The 17,591-nt window shown below is 37.9% G+C and overlaps 1 protein-coding gene and 1 long non-coding RNA gene across 4 annotated transcripts in view; one reads left to right on the top strand and one right to left on the bottom strand.

The window, feature by feature from the left end:
* Positions 1-16,215, top strand: part of LOC133271552 (uncharacterized) — a 104,389-nt gene extending 88,174 nt beyond the window's left edge. The window contains exons 2-3 of the long non-coding RNA XR_009744186.1: positions 13,478-13,547; positions 16,070-16,215. This is a non-coding gene — a long non-coding RNA (uncharacterized LOC133271552). The remainder of the gene's footprint in view (positions 1-13,477; positions 13,548-16,069) is intronic.
* RDX (radixin) overlaps positions 1-17,591 on the bottom strand; it is a 47,699-nt gene that overhangs the window by 19,389 nt on the left and 10,719 nt on the right. The window contains exons 1-6 of one of the 3 annotated variants that reach the window (XM_061457747.1): positions 15,312-15,455; positions 12,272-12,355; positions 7,680-7,775; positions 5,238-5,512; positions 2,227-2,310; positions 1,626-1,772 (exon numbers count right to left, since the gene is read on the bottom strand). In XM_061457747.1, the coding sequence (XP_061313731.1) occupies positions 1,626-1,772; positions 2,227-2,310; positions 5,238-5,512; positions 7,680-7,775; positions 12,272-12,334 (665 nt within the window). In that variant the 5' untranslated portion in view covers positions 12,335-12,355; positions 15,312-15,455. Of the gene's footprint in view, positions 1-1,625; positions 1,773-2,226; positions 2,311-5,237; positions 5,513-7,679; positions 7,776-12,271; positions 12,356-15,311; positions 15,456-17,591 lie in introns of those variants that run through there. The other 2 variants (XM_061457746.1, XM_061457748.1) reach the window with 2 other exon arrangements.

Raw genomic sequence — 17,591 nt, 5'->3', positions numbered from 1 at the left:
TTACCCCTCTTCAAGTAGGACAGAATATTTGATCTCTTTCTCAGGACAGAAGATTCATTTATTTTCTTTGATATCTAAAACATTTCACTTTTAGATACCAAAGCTTTTCATGCTCCAACAGCTATAACAAACCCTGGTCACTGCTCTTACAAAATGTTTTTCATCAGATATTTTGCTCAGCTTCTGAGTGTCCTTTTCATCCCAACTGAAGAGGAAGTCATGAAAGAGTGAAACAGAAAGAAACCATATATAGATGGTCTAACTATCATACATCCATATTAAGCAATGTACATTTGTTCCCACAGAACTGCTTTTCCTTTCATAGAATCATAGAATAGTTAGGGTTGGAAAGGACCTTAAGATCATCTAGTTCCAACCCCCTGCCATGGGCAGGGACACCTCGCACTAAACCATGACACCCAAGGCCTCGTCCAACCTGGCTTTGAACGCCGCCAGGGATGGAGCATTCACAACTTTCCTGGGCAACCCATTCCAGTGCCTCACCACCCTAACAATAAAGAACTTTCTCCTTATATCCAATCTAAACTTCCCTTGTTTAAGTTTTAACCCATTACCCCTTGTCCTATCTCTACAGTCCCTAATGAAAAGTCCCTCCACAGCATCCCTATAGGCCCCCTTCAGATACTGGAAGGCTGCTATGAGGTCTCCACGCAGCCTTCTCTTCTCCAGGCTGAACAGCCCCGACTTTCTCAGCCTATCTTCATATGGGAGGTGCTCCAGTCCCCTGATCATCTTCGTGGCCCTTCTCTGGACTTGTTCCAACAGTTCCATGTCCTTTTTATGTTGAGGACACCAGAACTGCACACAATACTCCAGGTGAGGTCTCACAAGAGCAGAGTAGAGGGGCAGGATCACCTCCTTTGACCTGCTGGTCATGCTCCTTTTGATGCAGCCCAGGATACGGTTGGCTTTCTGGACTGCAAGTGCACACTGCCTGATCACGTTCAGTTTCTCACCAACTTCACATGATCAGGGGACTGGAGCACCTCTCGCATGAAGACAGGCTGAGAAAGTTGGGCTGTTCAGCCTGGAGAAGAGAAGGCTGCAGGGAGACCTCACAGCAGCCTTCCAGTATCTGAAGGGGGCTTATAAGGATGCTGGGGAGGGACTCTTCATTAGGGACTGTAGTGATAGGACAAGGGGTAACAGGTTCAAACTTAAAACAGGGGAAGTTTAAATTGAATATACGGAAGAAGTTGTTTACTGTGAGGGTGGTGAGGCACTGGAATGGGTTGCCCAGGGAAGTTGTGAATGCTCCATCCCTGGCAGTGTTCAAGGCCAGGTTGGACAGAACCTTGGGTGACACGGTTTACTGTGAGGTGTCCCTGCCCATGGCAGGGGGGTTGGAACTAGATGAACTTAAGGTCCTTTCCAACCCTAACTATTCTATGATTCACTTCTCTTCACTCTCCCTTCACTTGCATCCCTAGTTAATCTTTAAAATTCAAGTATTATGGCACTTAACATCTATCTCTCTTTTTCTATCTTTCACATAAATTAGAAGGTCTTTGAGAACCTGTTTGCTAGATGTTACTGAATACACAATAGTGTTTTTTGTATAATCTCAGAGAGGAAAGAAATGCAAAATGAGTACAGCCACTTACTTATCATCATGCTCATAAATATTCAGACCCAAAGCATCAACTCCTAGCCACAGTTCAGTTCCTTTTTTATTCTTTATTTCGAAATAGTTGACTCCATACATTTCCAAGTCTTGTGCTATCTTAAGGTATTCCATCATAGAATCTTCCCTGATGAAAGACGGGGAAAAAAGACAAATCAGAAGTACAGTGTAAGAATAAGGGAACTGCAGAATAACTAATTAGTGTAAAATTTAGTTATGAATTAAATCTCTTTGAAATTCGTATGTATGTTGGCACAGTTATTTGTAGAGTTCAGGAACCCAATACCTGATCATCACACTCTGCCTTTTCACCCCTGAGCTAAGGAAACACTAAATATATTTTAGAGGCAGGCAACTGTGGCAAAGCCAGGTGACAATCTTACCAGAAATCCTGTGGGTAAACCAGTAACCTAACTGGAAACTCAAACCTTTGTGAAGCTTTCATGGAAGCTTCTGGTAACTGCCTACCCTGGTCAGAATGAAAGAAAGCCATTTCCAAACAAATATACCACCTCCCAGAATACATCCTAATAATAACAAAAAAACCCTTCGAAGTCTTGGACCACTTTTTACATAATTACCTTAACATTCCCCTGTGCTCTTCATGCCAGTTCTGTATTCTTTCTTCCCACTGTTCTTTTGTCAGTTTGTGCTGTTCTAACACGCTGTGAATAGAAGATGTTGCTATTAAATGACACTGATAACCAATTTGACCTCTTAAAGCTGTACAAAGAAGTCTGGTTACCCAGTGTAACATATGCTTTAATCAAATAAATGTAAACATTACTTCCTGTACTCTGCTCAACTCTAACCCAAACAGACACAGAAACTTTGCATTTCAACAAATAAACTCCTAACATAGTATGAAATCACTTCTTTTTTCATAACATTCTGTACTCTTTGTAATGTACAAATTACACCATGGCACATCTTAACTTTCAGTAAAGTCATAAGATGTAGACCTATAAAATCCCCATATGACAGTGCTGCAAATTAATCCCTAGGTATGCAGATACACAGAAGCTTTCATTCTGCTGTCGTCTGAAAAGAGGAAGTAGTAATTAAGACAAGTTAGCAGACTAGTTTGTTGGGGAATGTAAAAATAGAGACAAGATAACCTTACTAAGGAAGTCAGAACAGTTGTTTCCCTTCTGTTTACTCAGGAAAGCAAGAACTTACTACTTTTCCTTATATTTTTAAGCAAAGTACAATAAGGAACAGACTGAGTAATGTAGAAGATATGAATGCAGTGTTTCTTTTGGTCTAGTGAAGTGCATTTTTCACTGGTAGCCATATGACAGTTTGAAAAATAAAGCCCTGCTCCCAAGCTCCTTTCACAGAATGGATGAGTTTGGAAGTGACCTCTGAAGGTTATCTTGTCCACTCCTCTGCTCAAGCAGGGTCACCTACAGCTAGTTGCCCAGGACCATGTCTAGAGACAGCTTTTGACTGTCTCCAAGGAGGGAGACTACCCAAGCTTGCCAGGCAACCTGTGACCTCATGGTGACTTGGGTTTTCCAAAATGAGTTAAATTTTCTACTTCTACAGAAATTCTTTGCATTTTCCTCTTTTTGAATTGAATTTGAGTTGAAAGACATGAGGCAATAGGCACAAGTGAAATACACTTGAACAAAATTCTTTACTTCTTTGCTGCAGGGATGGTCAAATGCTAGAACAGGTTGCCCAGAGGTTGCAGAGTGTCTATCCAAGTAAATAATCAAAACCCAACTGGAAAAGGCCTGAGAAACCTGTTGTAATTAGAGTAGAATATTTCAGGTGGAAGGGACCTACAAAGGTTATCTAGTCCAACTGCCTGACCACTTCAGGGCTGACCAAATGTTAAAAGTATTTTATTAAGGGCACTGTCAAATGGCTTCTAAACACTGAATATCTTGGGGCATCAGGTGACTCTCCTGTGAACAGGGCGACTGGACAAAATGATCTTTAGAGCTCCCCTTCCAACCTCAAATGATTCTGTGTTTCTATGATATACTCAAAGCTGACAATGTCTTTGGTGATAGCCATCTCATTACTTGGTCCCCTTCCTTCTCTCTTAAAATACTACTGATGAAATGTATACAAAGACTACTGCAACAGAATAACTCAAAGACTAGATGCCTTGTGGCTACTACCTAGTTCACCCTTTTAAGCCAAGAAATATTCAGTACTTTTGACAGGTGAACACTAAGACTCGGTAAATTAACATGAACTGCAAATCTTTTGTCACCTTTATCAGTAAAATTTTGCAAAGCTAAAGCCTACTTTGGGAAACAAGTAGGCATTTCTGACATTATATTGTATATCATTCTGAAGTGTTATTATGAAGTACTTAGTTTTTGTATTCATTTTAACACAATTATTCCTGTTTTGCCTCCTGTCATCAGCAAATTTGTCAGAAAACTGTGTGCTCACCCACAGCATATTGGCATATGACTAGTTGAAAGCATATGCTGGAAAGTCATCTGAACATTTATCTACTGAAAAAAATACCCCAAGTATTTGAATTTGTGTCATGCACAAGCACTCCAGTGTTCACAGGCTGTCATCACAACTGAGCAAAAACCAAGACTTGTGAACTCACATATATTCAGTAATGGCAGTTTTACTGATTCTGCATCTCCCCATCTTCCTAACAAAGGGTATTTTTCCAGGTAAAAGGAGTATAGACTTCAGAGTCTCAAGGAGGAAGTAAACAGCCAAAACCAAGCTCTTAGCCAGGATTTTTAAAAACCTGAAGCATTTCTTTCAATACTACACCACAGTCTTTTGAAATGCGTTTTTGCTATGAATTTCCCTAGTTACACCAACAATCAAATCTCCACTTTTAGTTTTCAAACTAAAGACAAAACATATGACTTTTAAAGAAACCTTAAATTATTCCATGTTTCTCATTTCTTTGAAGATGCACTTATGTTAACATATTTAGTTAGCACACATCTGTCCATGATACATCTCTATGGATTTATCTACACTAACAAAATTGCCTAACTTTGTACATTTGTGTTGCAATGCTTCTCTTGGTGCCAAAATACGCCAGGAGCAGAGTTTCAATTGCGTAAAGAAACAAAACGATCATCTTGGTGCTTACTTTTCCTAACCAATTAGATGAGTCTACACTCAATAGCAATGACAACAACTGAGTTCCTAAATTTTCTGTCCAGGATAGCATTTTTCTGCAATATATTCTACAATACACTTTACAATTATTTTCCATGAAATTATTATAATTTAAGTGTACAAAACCATCAAAAACTGAAGAAAATCAAATACACTAACACAGAAATCATGAAGATGAGTTTAGCAGAAGCAAGCCGCTAGAAACGTTGTATCATTTTGGACTACTCTGGAAATTTGTTCAACTAAATCTGTGCAGATGTTTGTGGACGAGCCAGGAAACAGCTCTCAAGGAACCTATGGTTGTGATGCTTTATTATTTAGAGTCTAAATTAGGACCTCTAAATTTTACTAGCAAAACACACACTCTTATGAAAGCTACCATTAAATACACATTATCACCCAGTATTTTAATTATAAAAAATGTGCTGTAATCAAGTTTAAATGCAGCAGATGATGCAAAACTAGTCTCACTCACCGCTGAGGGAGAAGTCTGTCATTGGATAGGTAGCCTAGTTTATGTATCTCCTTACTGTAATCTCCATACTTGGACTGGACAGCATAGGAAGCCAGAAGAACTGCAGTTTCTGGTGGGCAATATATTTCATCATTTAAGATTGCTTCTTTGACTTGCAGGAAGAAAAGTCTCTGAGTTATTTCCTGAATTAATTCTTCAGATACATCCTCTGGAAAAAACTTGGCCCTGAACTTAAACTGCAAAGGATTTTCTTTCCTTACATCTTGCTGTGTTACCTGAGGGAGAAGAATAAAGAAAAAAATAAAAAGAGTGCTAAATGGTGTATTAAATATAATTAGCTCAGCAGTAATGAACTCTAGCTCCTCTACACAGAAAGCCAGTACTTCCTGACAAGGCCACCGTGGAACTCACTAAAGGTTCACATGGCACTCAATCATGTACACTGACTTGGATAAAACAGACTATTTTGAAATACTACTCAAAGACTGTTTAAGAGGTTTTTTGTAGGCTTGTGTGAATTGGTACTTATCACAATAAAGATCTGGAAAAAAAGTTGTAATACATACTAAAAAAATCAAAACTACACCCAAGAATGCATTGCAGGAAGTAACAAATCAGCGTCTAACAAGGTTTCTTTAGCAAGAACTACATCACATTTCTTCAGTGAAGTATAAAGTTGGATTCTTTTAAAAACCTTTGAACTACTGAAGTAAATATACATGCTTTGCTCTTGTGCAAAAAAACATAACTGCATTAATCACATTATTTTTCTAGGATGGATAAGCCTTATGATTTTTGTGAAGAAATCAGATGTGGTCATCTTAAGTGTCTACTTCAAATTTCAATGAAAATTCATTCTTACGTAGAAATTTCCATTTCATTTGGGCTCAGCACTGATTATGATTAAAGCAAAACCACTCAAAATTAAACTAATTTTAACATCAAGTAATACAGTGATTGTTAAAAGGTACATTCAAAGTAAATCTCAAACATCCCAATTCCTCAAGCACTTTATTACACATTTAATTTTATGTAGACCAATAGTCCCTCTGGAACTTCGTCAGCATGCATGAAATGATGCATCTCTTTGGTTGACTCACAGAAAGTTTCAAAAACTGTAAATATAATGCAACCATTTAATCATGTACATAAGGCAGCGTTAAGTACTATACTCAACACTTCAGCTGTCAATTTTTAATGTTTTTCTCACTTTTCATTATTGTCCATCTGACTTATATACAGTGCTTCAATTTAATCTCGCCAGTAAACAATTAGTTGTGCTCTTGACGTAATAAAACCTTATTTGCACATCTATTCTGTGATTTATCAGCTCTTTCCTGTATTTACCATACACATTTAAATAGTAGCTTGCAAGTTAGAGCCAGTTTATGATGATGCATTTAAGAATCAAACGCTACAAGCTTTTTTTAAAAAAGATAACTGCCTTATCAAAATTAAAAGAATTAGCACTCCCTTGCCGCTCCAGAACAGCACCAGCAACTTCACTTGCTGAAGACCTTCACTGAGTTTTGCAAATGATGCACCAAATCCTGTAATCTCCAATCACTGGAGGCAAGCCATCAGGGCTAACAAATTATTTGTAGCACTACATTTATTGCTTATGAAACAAGACATATATGAAATTCTAGGAGACAGCTTTAGTGGTTAGCAGGTTTAACTTGTTGGATTTACCACAGAGGAAAAGGAAAGATTATTATTAAATGCAGACAGTGGGACTTGCTCCTGAACTACCCTACTAATTTACCTCCGAATACTGAAGATAAAATAAGGCATTCTTGATTTGGATGAATTAAAAAAAAAATCTCTGTATGCTAAACAGTGCCATTAATAACCTGACAGCCAATATTAAAATAAAACCTGACCATTCAAACTCATAAATAGAATTTAAAGTAAAATGACCTGGGTCCCAATAGCTGGGAAATACAAAGCACGCAGTGCTACTGGGGACAAACAAAACAAAAATTGTCCTACAATCTACCTAGTAGAGATACATAAACAGCAGGTTAGGAGTCTGTTATTAGTGCCTTGTTTGAAGATCTATAGCTGTATACACACAAATTCTTGAAGCTCAAATACTTCACATATGCCCCCCCATACACACACATAACTGTGACATATTTATTCTCATTATTTTTTGCTAGATGAAAACAGGATAATTATACGAATGTAAGTTTTCCTAATGAATGCATCACCATGGTACTGGAAATGGTATCCTACTCAAATTAAATGTTGATGCAGCTTTGCAGGTTTTTTTTTAGAACCAACCAAAATTAACACTGCATTTTGTCATTTAAAACAAATGAAAGCAACTTCTCAACTAAATTTGAAGCCAGCTATAGCTCACCTACAATAATAAAGCAGAAAGCCTTAAAAAAGTATATTTCAAACGGTACACTTGCCTAAAAACTAGGAAATTGTTACCTTTTTATTTAGCTTCAGCCAAGTTGAGTAGCCTTTGCTGTCCACATACTGTAGCCCAAAAAACCAGACTTCACGAAGACCAACAGTTTTTACCACCTAAAGATAAATGATCCATTATCATCAGTAAATGCCACAACAGGGTATTTTTTAAATGGTAATTAACCTACAGAAACCATCTCAAACTGAAATGTAATCAAGCTTTACAAAAACAAAAAACAGTCGTAGCAAAACATCAGGTATAGGGAAGCATTCATCTCAGAGTTTTAAATAAGCTCAAGCACCATGTTGCAAAACTACCAATTGGAGTGTGCAGCTTACTGCATGTATCAAAAGCGGCTCCCGAGGAATATGAGGTAGTAAACAGGACTCTGAAAGTATGTCTGGAACTTAAACAGGCAAAGTTTAGATTGGATGTAAGGAGGAAGTTCTTTACTGTAAGGGTGGTGAGGCACTGGAATGGGTTGCCCAGGGAAGTTGTGAATGCTCCATCCCTGGCAGTGTTCAGGGCTGGGTTGGACAGAGCCTTGGGTGGCAGGGTTTAGTGGGAGGTGTCCCTGCCCATGGCAGGGGGGTTGGAACTAGATGATCTTAAGGTCCTTTCCAACCCTAACTATTCTATGATTCTATGATTCTAAGTGACCTGCAGACATGTAAGTCCACTTCAAGAGAAGACAACTGGTGAAACTATAATAAAAAATAATACTTGTGGACAAGTATGAGGTAATAAAACAATGAATAACTTCCTTCAAATATTCTGAGCTCTTCAAAGAGTTAATTATAAAAAGGGTAAGAACAATCTAGCTGACAAACCATACATGGATTTCCTATTAAGATTTCTAATCAGGTCTCTCACCAAAGGCAAAAGAAACAAAACTGTCCTTCAATAGAGGGAAGGTCTTTTTATGGATTTGCTAGTTAAAGAGAAATAAAAAACAAACAGTTTTCACAACAGACTTGTGTAATGACAAGGGAAGCCCCAGCCCCCACCCCAACTTCACATGTGATCTGCAAAAAAGGATGAAACTGATGTAACAAAATCTGCCATAAAAAAAACTTCCTTAAAGATCTGGATCTGTGAATGAACAATAAAGGAAGATGAACCTCAGTAAGAGATGATATTTAATAAAACCAAAATACTGTATGTAACAGGCAATAATTTTAATTACGTGACCAAAGTTCTCATTGAAAAGGGAAAAATCACACAGCTGCTATATTACTACACACATCTGTGGTATTCTCAGACCTTTAATACATATATGTACTGGTTATATCATCTTAAAAATGGATGCTGCAGCACTGGGAAGGTTTCAGAAATGCTGAAAAGAATGACCCGTGACATGGACATTTTTGGCATTAGCTAAGATGAGAACTAAGGCTACTGACAGAAAAGGGAGGAAAGGAAAAATATGATATAGGTTTATAAAGCTGGCATGGCATGTAGAAGGAAAATGGAGAATGATTATTAATTATTTCTGACAACATAAGAATCAAGAGAATCAAAGGAAATCATTAGATAGCAGGTGCAAAGCAAAGCAAAAGAAGCACTTTTATTACACAGTATAATGAATCTGTGGAATTATCTTACAAGTTTTTTGTATAGTAAAAGTCCACATAGATTCAATAAGCAACTAATCAGAGATATCCAGCAAGTTTATTAGATGACTAAACTCAGGTTCCAAAAGGTCCAGTATGGCAGTACTTACGTATGTTCTCAGGTTGGGCCATTCTGGCAAGCTGGTTTACTGACGGCTGTTTTATGGAAGCATTCAGATGTATGTGAAGTAAACAGAATTTTACACAAAGCTCCTCCATTTTAAAGTAGTACTATTGGGTTGCAAAATTAGGATTTTGAAAATTAGAAATTGTCACAAGATAGTTGTGCAAACTTACTTCTGATGCCTTGCATACCTGTATTATTACTTAACAATCATTCATGTGTGCACCTTTTTTCCTCCTCTCTCCTTTCACCTTCAAGCTCCAGAGCACAGAATGGACAATTTTCATGGATGCAACCTGATTCCTTTAGTAAGCACAGTTATTTTGCCTAGAATTCCTACACCACTGACTTTAGAACATAAGAAATACTAGCAACATTAACTTGTTCTTAGCATGGTTCTGAGTAACATTAAACTTGGTGTCCTGACACAGAAATTTCAGACCTGCTGCTGCTTTTGGCACAGATCTCCTGCATGATGTTGATCAAACTATTTATGGCTTTATCAGATGACTGAGAATACTCTTTGCTTTGCAGCTGTCCAAGTTGATCCTTAGTACCTGATCTGCAAAAGACGGCAGTAAGAACTGCACATGCTCAACAGCTCTGCCCATAAGGCATAAGGAGACAAGTGTTTATGCTCACAAAAGAATATTCTGCTCTCACCTGCTGACTACGGCCCTTCATATGGGATGCATACTGCATGTTTTTTAAACACAGGCAAGTTGTCTACTGCAATGCATAGTTACACACATTTGTGAACCAACCGTAAAAAACAGCTTACACATTAGCCTGCTTTACTTCAGGCTCCACAAATAAGAAAAGAGCATCATCTACCACTGTGCCGCAGCTCAAAGGAAAGAGAAAAACATTTCTGGAACTTTGTACCAAGATAATATAAGCATTTAGGCACAGCAGTAACGTGATATGAAAAATAAGTACAGAATGAGAAACTTAGGAGTTTGATTCTGCCTCAAAAGATGCATTAAGCAGCTTCAGGAAAGCCTTCATCACAACTGTAAAAGATTTACACAACCATCACATCCTTCAACTTGTCTATTAATAGGCAATAAAAACTTCTTGGAGAAGAAAAGCAACCAGAGCAATAGACGTGTTTTGGCAAATCAAAACATACACATAAAGACAACCCAGCAAGAATTTCATTGAGTCAGCTTCCGAAAGTTCTTAAAAGAGGCTTCTGAGATACCTGGGAAGGACAGTGGGGTATAGCTTGAAATAAGGGAGACAACCCTCCCATCCTTTCTGAATGGCAACTATAGTAAGCCAGAGGTACTGATGCTCAGTATTAACACCTTACTGAAAACAACAAAACAATCCCCACCATTACCACTAGTGTGTGGAAACATATCCACCACAGGGCTCTTCCTCTTCTAGGAAAGTTCTAGATGCTAAACTAGTTGACTAAAGGAGAGATTCCCTCTTGCCTATTCTGACCACTGTCAGGACAGACAAAAGGATTAACAATAAATGTGTTAAGACACCTTTTAAAATACAAGCAACTTTTTTTTAATGTGTTTGTGCAATAAATAAGAACTTTACTGATTTTCGCAATGGAAAAGATAAAGCCAGAGACATCAAATGCTGTTAGTAGATGAAGATGATGAAAACACATACACAATAGGAAACAAATCAACAACTCCAGAAAACACCAGTTAAAAGCTGAAAAGAACCACTGACTGAGGACAAGTTGTTTAACAAAAATGTAGAGGAGCACTAGACAACAGCTAAATTCATGGAGGTCATTTTCCGCAATCAGTAATTAACAAGTCTATGCAGAAATGGTGGACATGACAGTAAACCCTGAAGACCAGCCCTCTCAGTAACAGTGTGATTTGATTCTCTTTCTATGAACAAACAACATAACTTTTGTCTGAAAATTTCATGCTGGTTTTGCAACACAGTTCAGCTGTTGGTGTTACTCTGTGGAACTATGAATTTAAGATTAGGTTGAAAACACTTCTCTCCTCTCACAAAACTCTGCAGGTTGATTTTCCTTGAGTTAACAATTTTTCAATTTAAACTTCTAGAAGTTGATTGTAAGAGTTGGTCAGATGTCAAACACCCCACAATGAACTGAGGAAGAAAGCTGAAGAGAGAATGAAAAAGAATTCGGAGCTGGATCTTTGTTTCCCATTTGTGAATGCCCCAATTTGGCTGAACCCGATTACCTGGGCACAAGACATTACACAGCAGAATGTCACCCCACCCAACACAGCATGTCAGAAGATGGCAAAGGTTGGTAAAAGACAAGTAACAGCCTGAGGCTTATGTGCCATGGAATACTGTACTTTTTATTTGATGGTGGTGTTGGTTAGACAAAAAGCAGGACAGCCCTTTTCTTCAGGAGGTCTTTGTAAAGAGTCACGAAGTCTGAAGACACAGTGCTACTGATGTTACAGAAAGGGGTGGGAGGTAGAAGGGTTAAGAGTCAGTCATTTCAAACAAAAACTGCAAATGAACTTTCATTCACCTAAAAAACACACTACCAAAGGAGAATGTGTAGTTCTAATGAGTCTGCAACCCATAAGAACATTAAAGCCATAATTTTCGCTATTCCACTTAGCTTTTTCTCCCCCACCTTTTTTTTTTAACTTAAATTTCAAACTGGATCATAGGACAACATTACTTCTCAAATATCTGGGAAGTGAAAAAGTACCTAGAGCTTCCATTCGGGAAAAAAAAAAAAAGGGTAACTTTCCTTAATGAAGTTTCATTGTTACATTCATTATTAAATAGTGAAGGCAATATAAATTACTTTTTACATGAAAACACTTCTGCTTTCTCAAACTATGCCTTAATTCCCTCGATAGTTTTATGAGCTTGTACACATACATACACAGAGACATAAATGAGTTACCTGATCAAAGAGCTGCTTGCCTGTTGTACTGGGCTGGATGGCAAATTCCAGCTCTGCATCCATTGTGGTTACTCTGACATTGATCTACAAAAAATAAAAAAATATTTAAAATCATACTATAACAGTATCATGCTTCTACATAGTGTGATTAGCCTGTAAGAAATAACGTATGGTAAGTAAATTCAACAATTTTAATGGCCTTACATCCACACAGAACACAGCAGATATAAAAATGAAAAATTTGAATTAAAAAAAAAAATTCTCATCTTTTATTTAGTATTAAAGCATACTCAGGATAATATTTAACACTAGGTTTGAAGGTCAAAGCAGGGAACAAAGTTCAAAATCAGTTTAATGGGATAGCTGACTTGACTACTTAGCACTCAGAGAACACTGGGACATTCAGGTACTGGGCACTATCTTTCAGTGGGCTTCATGTAAAAGTTCCTAGTCATATACATACCATTTTAAGGTCTTTATATATGAAGACAAGCAGCCTCCTGCCCTGCCTTTTCTAAAATAAAGAGGTTCAGCAATCTTCAAGTATACAGAACCAGAGCTTTCACACCTCAGGACAGACTACTAAACAGGTTTTTCATCAGTGGAAGAGGAACTATAGAAACTAGCTGCCCTTAATACCGATCCCTTTCAATACTTTACTACAAGACTGAAAAATCACATCTATACAATAAACTCCTTCCTTTTCCTAGGAAAAGAGAGGACTATTTTCTAGATGACTCTTGACAATCCTTGCTTTTATTTGTTCTAAAACAAGCAGTTATATATTCTAGGAGAAACTGGAAGCCTATCTTACTTGAAGTACAACAGTCTGTTCCGATTTCTCTTCAACTGTTACACAGAGAAGCGAGAATTCTCATTAAACAAAACAAAGCATTAAATGCACGGTTCTGTCTTCCCACTGTTAGAAGTGAGAAGTGGCTTATTGTTCCTACTGCCAAGGTATCACATTTTATTTATCTTTAGGGAATAGGAATACAAAGTGTTAAAGTTCAAATCTACTTTGCTATAAATGCAAAACCCAGAAACAGGAAACTAAAGGCACACAGATATACCTTAATTTCTTTCTCTCTACTATAAAATATGGAGCAGGAATAAATTAGGACTTGTATGACAGGTTCCTACACTCCTTGATCTATGCCTGTGTAAACTATTTCCACTAACTATTTTCCATAATTTTGCCACCAGGTGGAATACTTTGAGAAGTGAGAGCCTGCAAAAGTCTCTGCAAGAAAAAAATACAGAAGGGAGATCTAAGGTGAAAAAAGAAAACTAAAAAGAAGTTTCCCTCTGGAACAGATTACACTTGTTCACTCCTTTCTTAAGTGTCAATGTAAATGACTTTGGCCATAAACTGGATACATGACAAAAGTAGTGGGAGTCTGAGGACCTCTAGGTTATAGACCTGCAAGCAGGGAAGATAGTGGAGGTTAGCAAATTGTTTTTGTGTGCAAACACTGATAAAGAACAAGAGTTGAAGGCTTTGGAGTAGAAGACAGTAAACTTTGATTGAAAAAATAAAAAAATTAGTGTGTCAGGAAGAGGTGTCTTCTGTAGATTCTCCTACTTTGCTCATATTGAGAAGAAAAAAAAAATTGTTCTCTAACAGAACAACCCATTTTAAACAAGTCTGCTAAAAAAAATCTGCCAGTTGCCCACTGGGTTGACTTAGGGGTCACCCCTTAATTATAATAGGTTCATTTGTTAAAGCAGCTTTTCAATTTTATAAATGAAGCTTGCTTACTTGTAGCTGCCCTAAAGCAAATTACAAAGGATAAGGCTAAAATGTAACTTTATTAAATACCAAAGACTGTCATTTAACAGCACCACTGCCAAAACAAGAAGCATCGAAGGAGATCTACAAAGAACAGCAAGTTCAACTAATTGCAGCAGACAAGTTCCTAAAGAGTTGGAGCAGAAAATTCCCACGTAAGTATCCTTATAATAAATGTCATAGTCTATAAATACAAGAATTACTACATGCAAGTCTATATTCCTCACAAGAACTAAAATATTCAAACACTACAATAACAGATATAATAGAGAGGCTAGCTCAACACAGTCTAGATTCTGGTCACTTCTGGACATTACTGCCTCAAATAAAATCTGAATACACGGCTGCTGCATCTGCAATAGATACAAACACACATCAGGAGTACTGGCTCACTTATACACCTTTAACTGCTTCAGTTTTCAGCAATTTTCTTTTTCTTTGAGCATTTGACTAACATATAGCCCAATTGCTAATTCATATCTACACTTCTGGCTCTTCTAAGAAAGTCACAAATTCAATGATAGCAATATTAAAATGTTACCTTTTCTGATATGAGTTATTTAAGTAAAGACTCACAAGGTTAACACTACACTGGGTAGTGTAGTGTTACTACACTACTCCTTTTGAAGACATTTGGACTGACTGAAGATTTTTTGGCATGCAAACACCGAGCTTTTACTACCTTAGAACATTGTTTCACAGCTTCAGTTATTTCTAGCATTGGAAAATAAGAACATTACTTTTGGCAAAGCCTAAGACTGAGCCCACAAGTTTTACTTATCTAAAACTCAATCACACAGCACCCTCTCAACAAAATCAACCCCCTGCTGTCAGTTATGCTGTCTGTAAAATAAAGCTAATCAACTGCATTAATAAGAGTCATGAGGGAAGTTTCCACATTATAAAAAGGCAGGGAATTGAGAAGACAGCAGAGGACGAAGGCCCAGTAAATTAATGGACTGCCACTCATGTAACCTGCTCCTTGGTATCTGGCTACTTTGAAGCAACACTTCTAATGTGACATTGTTGACAGAGGGAAATTATTTGAACCACAAACTGGGAAGACAGACACTAATCTGAACATAAGTACTCTGAACCAACTTTACTACATGAATATGGAAATGGGAAGGAGCTCTTGCAATGGTGACTAAAGAAACAGATGAAGGTTTCCTGAAGCAAGTGCTGGAAGGCTACCACTGCTCATACTACAAGACCCATATAATGCCTGCTTTTCAATCTTGCTCTCACCAGGATCACACATCTTCCTTCAACCTTTGGGAACTATGACAAAGCACTAGGCAAGATGTAGCCAATTCCTTCAACTGCTCAATCACAACACAAATCCTCTTCTGCTGTGCTAGGGCTCAGGGTAAGAACTGCAACAAGTCTCATTTGGTATATTCATACATAATTTTCACTGAACTATGAACAGATGTCTTCTATGGATCCTACTCTGGTAAACTAATCAAGAAACTCTGTAGATGATTCCGCAATTCATAGGAGTATGCCTGAGAAAACATCCCTTTTTCCTGAAGTTAAAAACTGGCTATATGCAAACATTATCCTTGATGCCACAATTTAACAATTTATATTGCTAATTACAGAACTAGATGTCTCTAGCCATATATTAAATACTAAAATACCATGGCAGTCATGTCTGGGAAACACTTAAAAATGCTGTTGCAGTCTTAGTAATTGAGTAACTTAGACTTTATAAATTCTCTGTCAAGGTTCATGTGGTGAGCCAGAGGTGTGGAGGGAGCACGTGGGGTACAGCAGCAACGCAGAGGCAGCCTGGAGCACCCTGCCTGGATTAAGACCTGTGCTGTGGGGCTGGCAGCAAGCGGGTCCTACACCTCATAGTGATTAATCCCCAAGGGTGAAAATAAACAAACCCACTAAGAACTGCCAAAAATGGGAAACAGGAAAAGTCAATTTAAAACTATTTCCCTTTGTCCTATCACAGCAGGCCCTGCTAAAAAGTCTATCCCCCATCTTTCTTCTAGGCCCCGTTTAGGTACTGAAGGCTGCCCTAAGGTCTCCCAGAAGCCTTCTCTTCTCCAGATTGAACAACCCCAACTCTCCAGACTGTCCTTACAGGAGAGGTGCTTGAGCCGTCAGGGCATTTCTGTGATCCTCCTATGGACCCTCTCCAACAGGTCCATGTCTTTTCTTGTGCTGAAAACTCCAGAGCTGAACACAGGACTGCAGTGGAGGGTCTCACCAGAGCAGAGGGGCAGTATCACCTCCCTTGACCTGGTGGACGTGCTCCTTTTGATGCAGCCCAAGATACAGTTGGTTTCTGGGCTGTGAGCACACACTACCAGCTCATGTCCAGGTTTTCATCCACCAGTACAACGAAATCCTTCTCCACAAGGCTGCTCTCAATCCCTTCATCCCTCTCAAGCCTGTATTGATAGCAGGGGTTGCCCCAACACAGGTGCAGGACCTTGCACTTGGCCTTGTTGAACCTCGTGAGGTTCACATAGGATCACTTTTAACACTTGCCCAGGTCCTTGGCATCAGAACTAGCAGTCTGAGTTCACCTGTATTTTACCAGAGTTGGTTCAAATTACTTTAGCATGGTCAAGAGAAGAACACATACCTACATACATGTTATTTTTGTGAAGGGAGCAACTGAAGTTTTGATAACATGTTGCTAAAGGGTTATGAGGACATTTGCCACAGCTCACAAAATAGCATTTATTAAAAAAAAAAAATAAAAAAAATCTGAAGTAATTTATCTGTGGAGGAATTTATCAAAATCAATGAAGAATATAGTCAATGAAGATACACGGAGCAATAAACATCCACGCGCACATATTAAAAGCACACATTTTATATGAGAATTATACTTTTGTTGTATTCTTTCACTGCTTTAAGACTTGAAAAAATATAGCTTAATAGTCTAATACTTCCTATTATTGCACTTCAGCCATTGTGTGCAGATGTTCATTGTGGTACTTCATCTTTCAACAGTAAGCCCAAAACTGAGAAGGTATCAATATTAGTAAGAAAGCCATTTCAAATTACATGGAAGAGGTTTTGCTTTGTTTTGACAAGCAGTGTGAATTAGTCACATGTAAAAGCCACAAAAAAACAGTCCAATTGTCAGGTATAAGGAAATTTCATATGGCAAAAAAAGGTTTCTTCATGCTAGTGCAGCTGATAACTGTATCAAATTTGCATATTAAATAATTTGTATCGGGGGTAGCAATGTGTTGGTCCCACTGCTTTACACACTGTACAAATACACATATCACACTCTGAATATCAACCTCAAAGCAGACATTGGAAGAGATGTAAGAGAAAAGTTAATGAAGATAAGGTAAAAAGATAAAGATTAAACAGCATTAGGAACAGAAGGCTACAGAATAATGGCAAAGAGATTTTACTAATAGAGAAACCAGAAAAAAAACAGCCCTCCAAACTGACATCAGTTGTCTATTTATGCTGCAGAAACAAATAATCTATTCAAACCATAATTCAAATACTGCACTACACATCTCAGATTTTCCTGTAAAACAA

The sequence above is a fragment of the Pezoporus flaviventris genome, unplaced genomic scaffold (assembly GCF_033815535.1).
Source record: "Pezoporus flaviventris isolate CSIRO_AGI_PZ_B2104156 unplaced genomic scaffold, CSIRO_AGI_Pfla_v1 ptg000025l, whole genome shotgun sequence".
Lineage (NCBI taxonomy): Eukaryota > Metazoa > Chordata > Aves > Psittaciformes > Psittacidae > Pezoporus > Pezoporus flaviventris.
The sequence above is the reverse complement of the archived record's forward strand: the minus strand, read 5'-3'. Positions and strand labels throughout refer to the sequence as shown.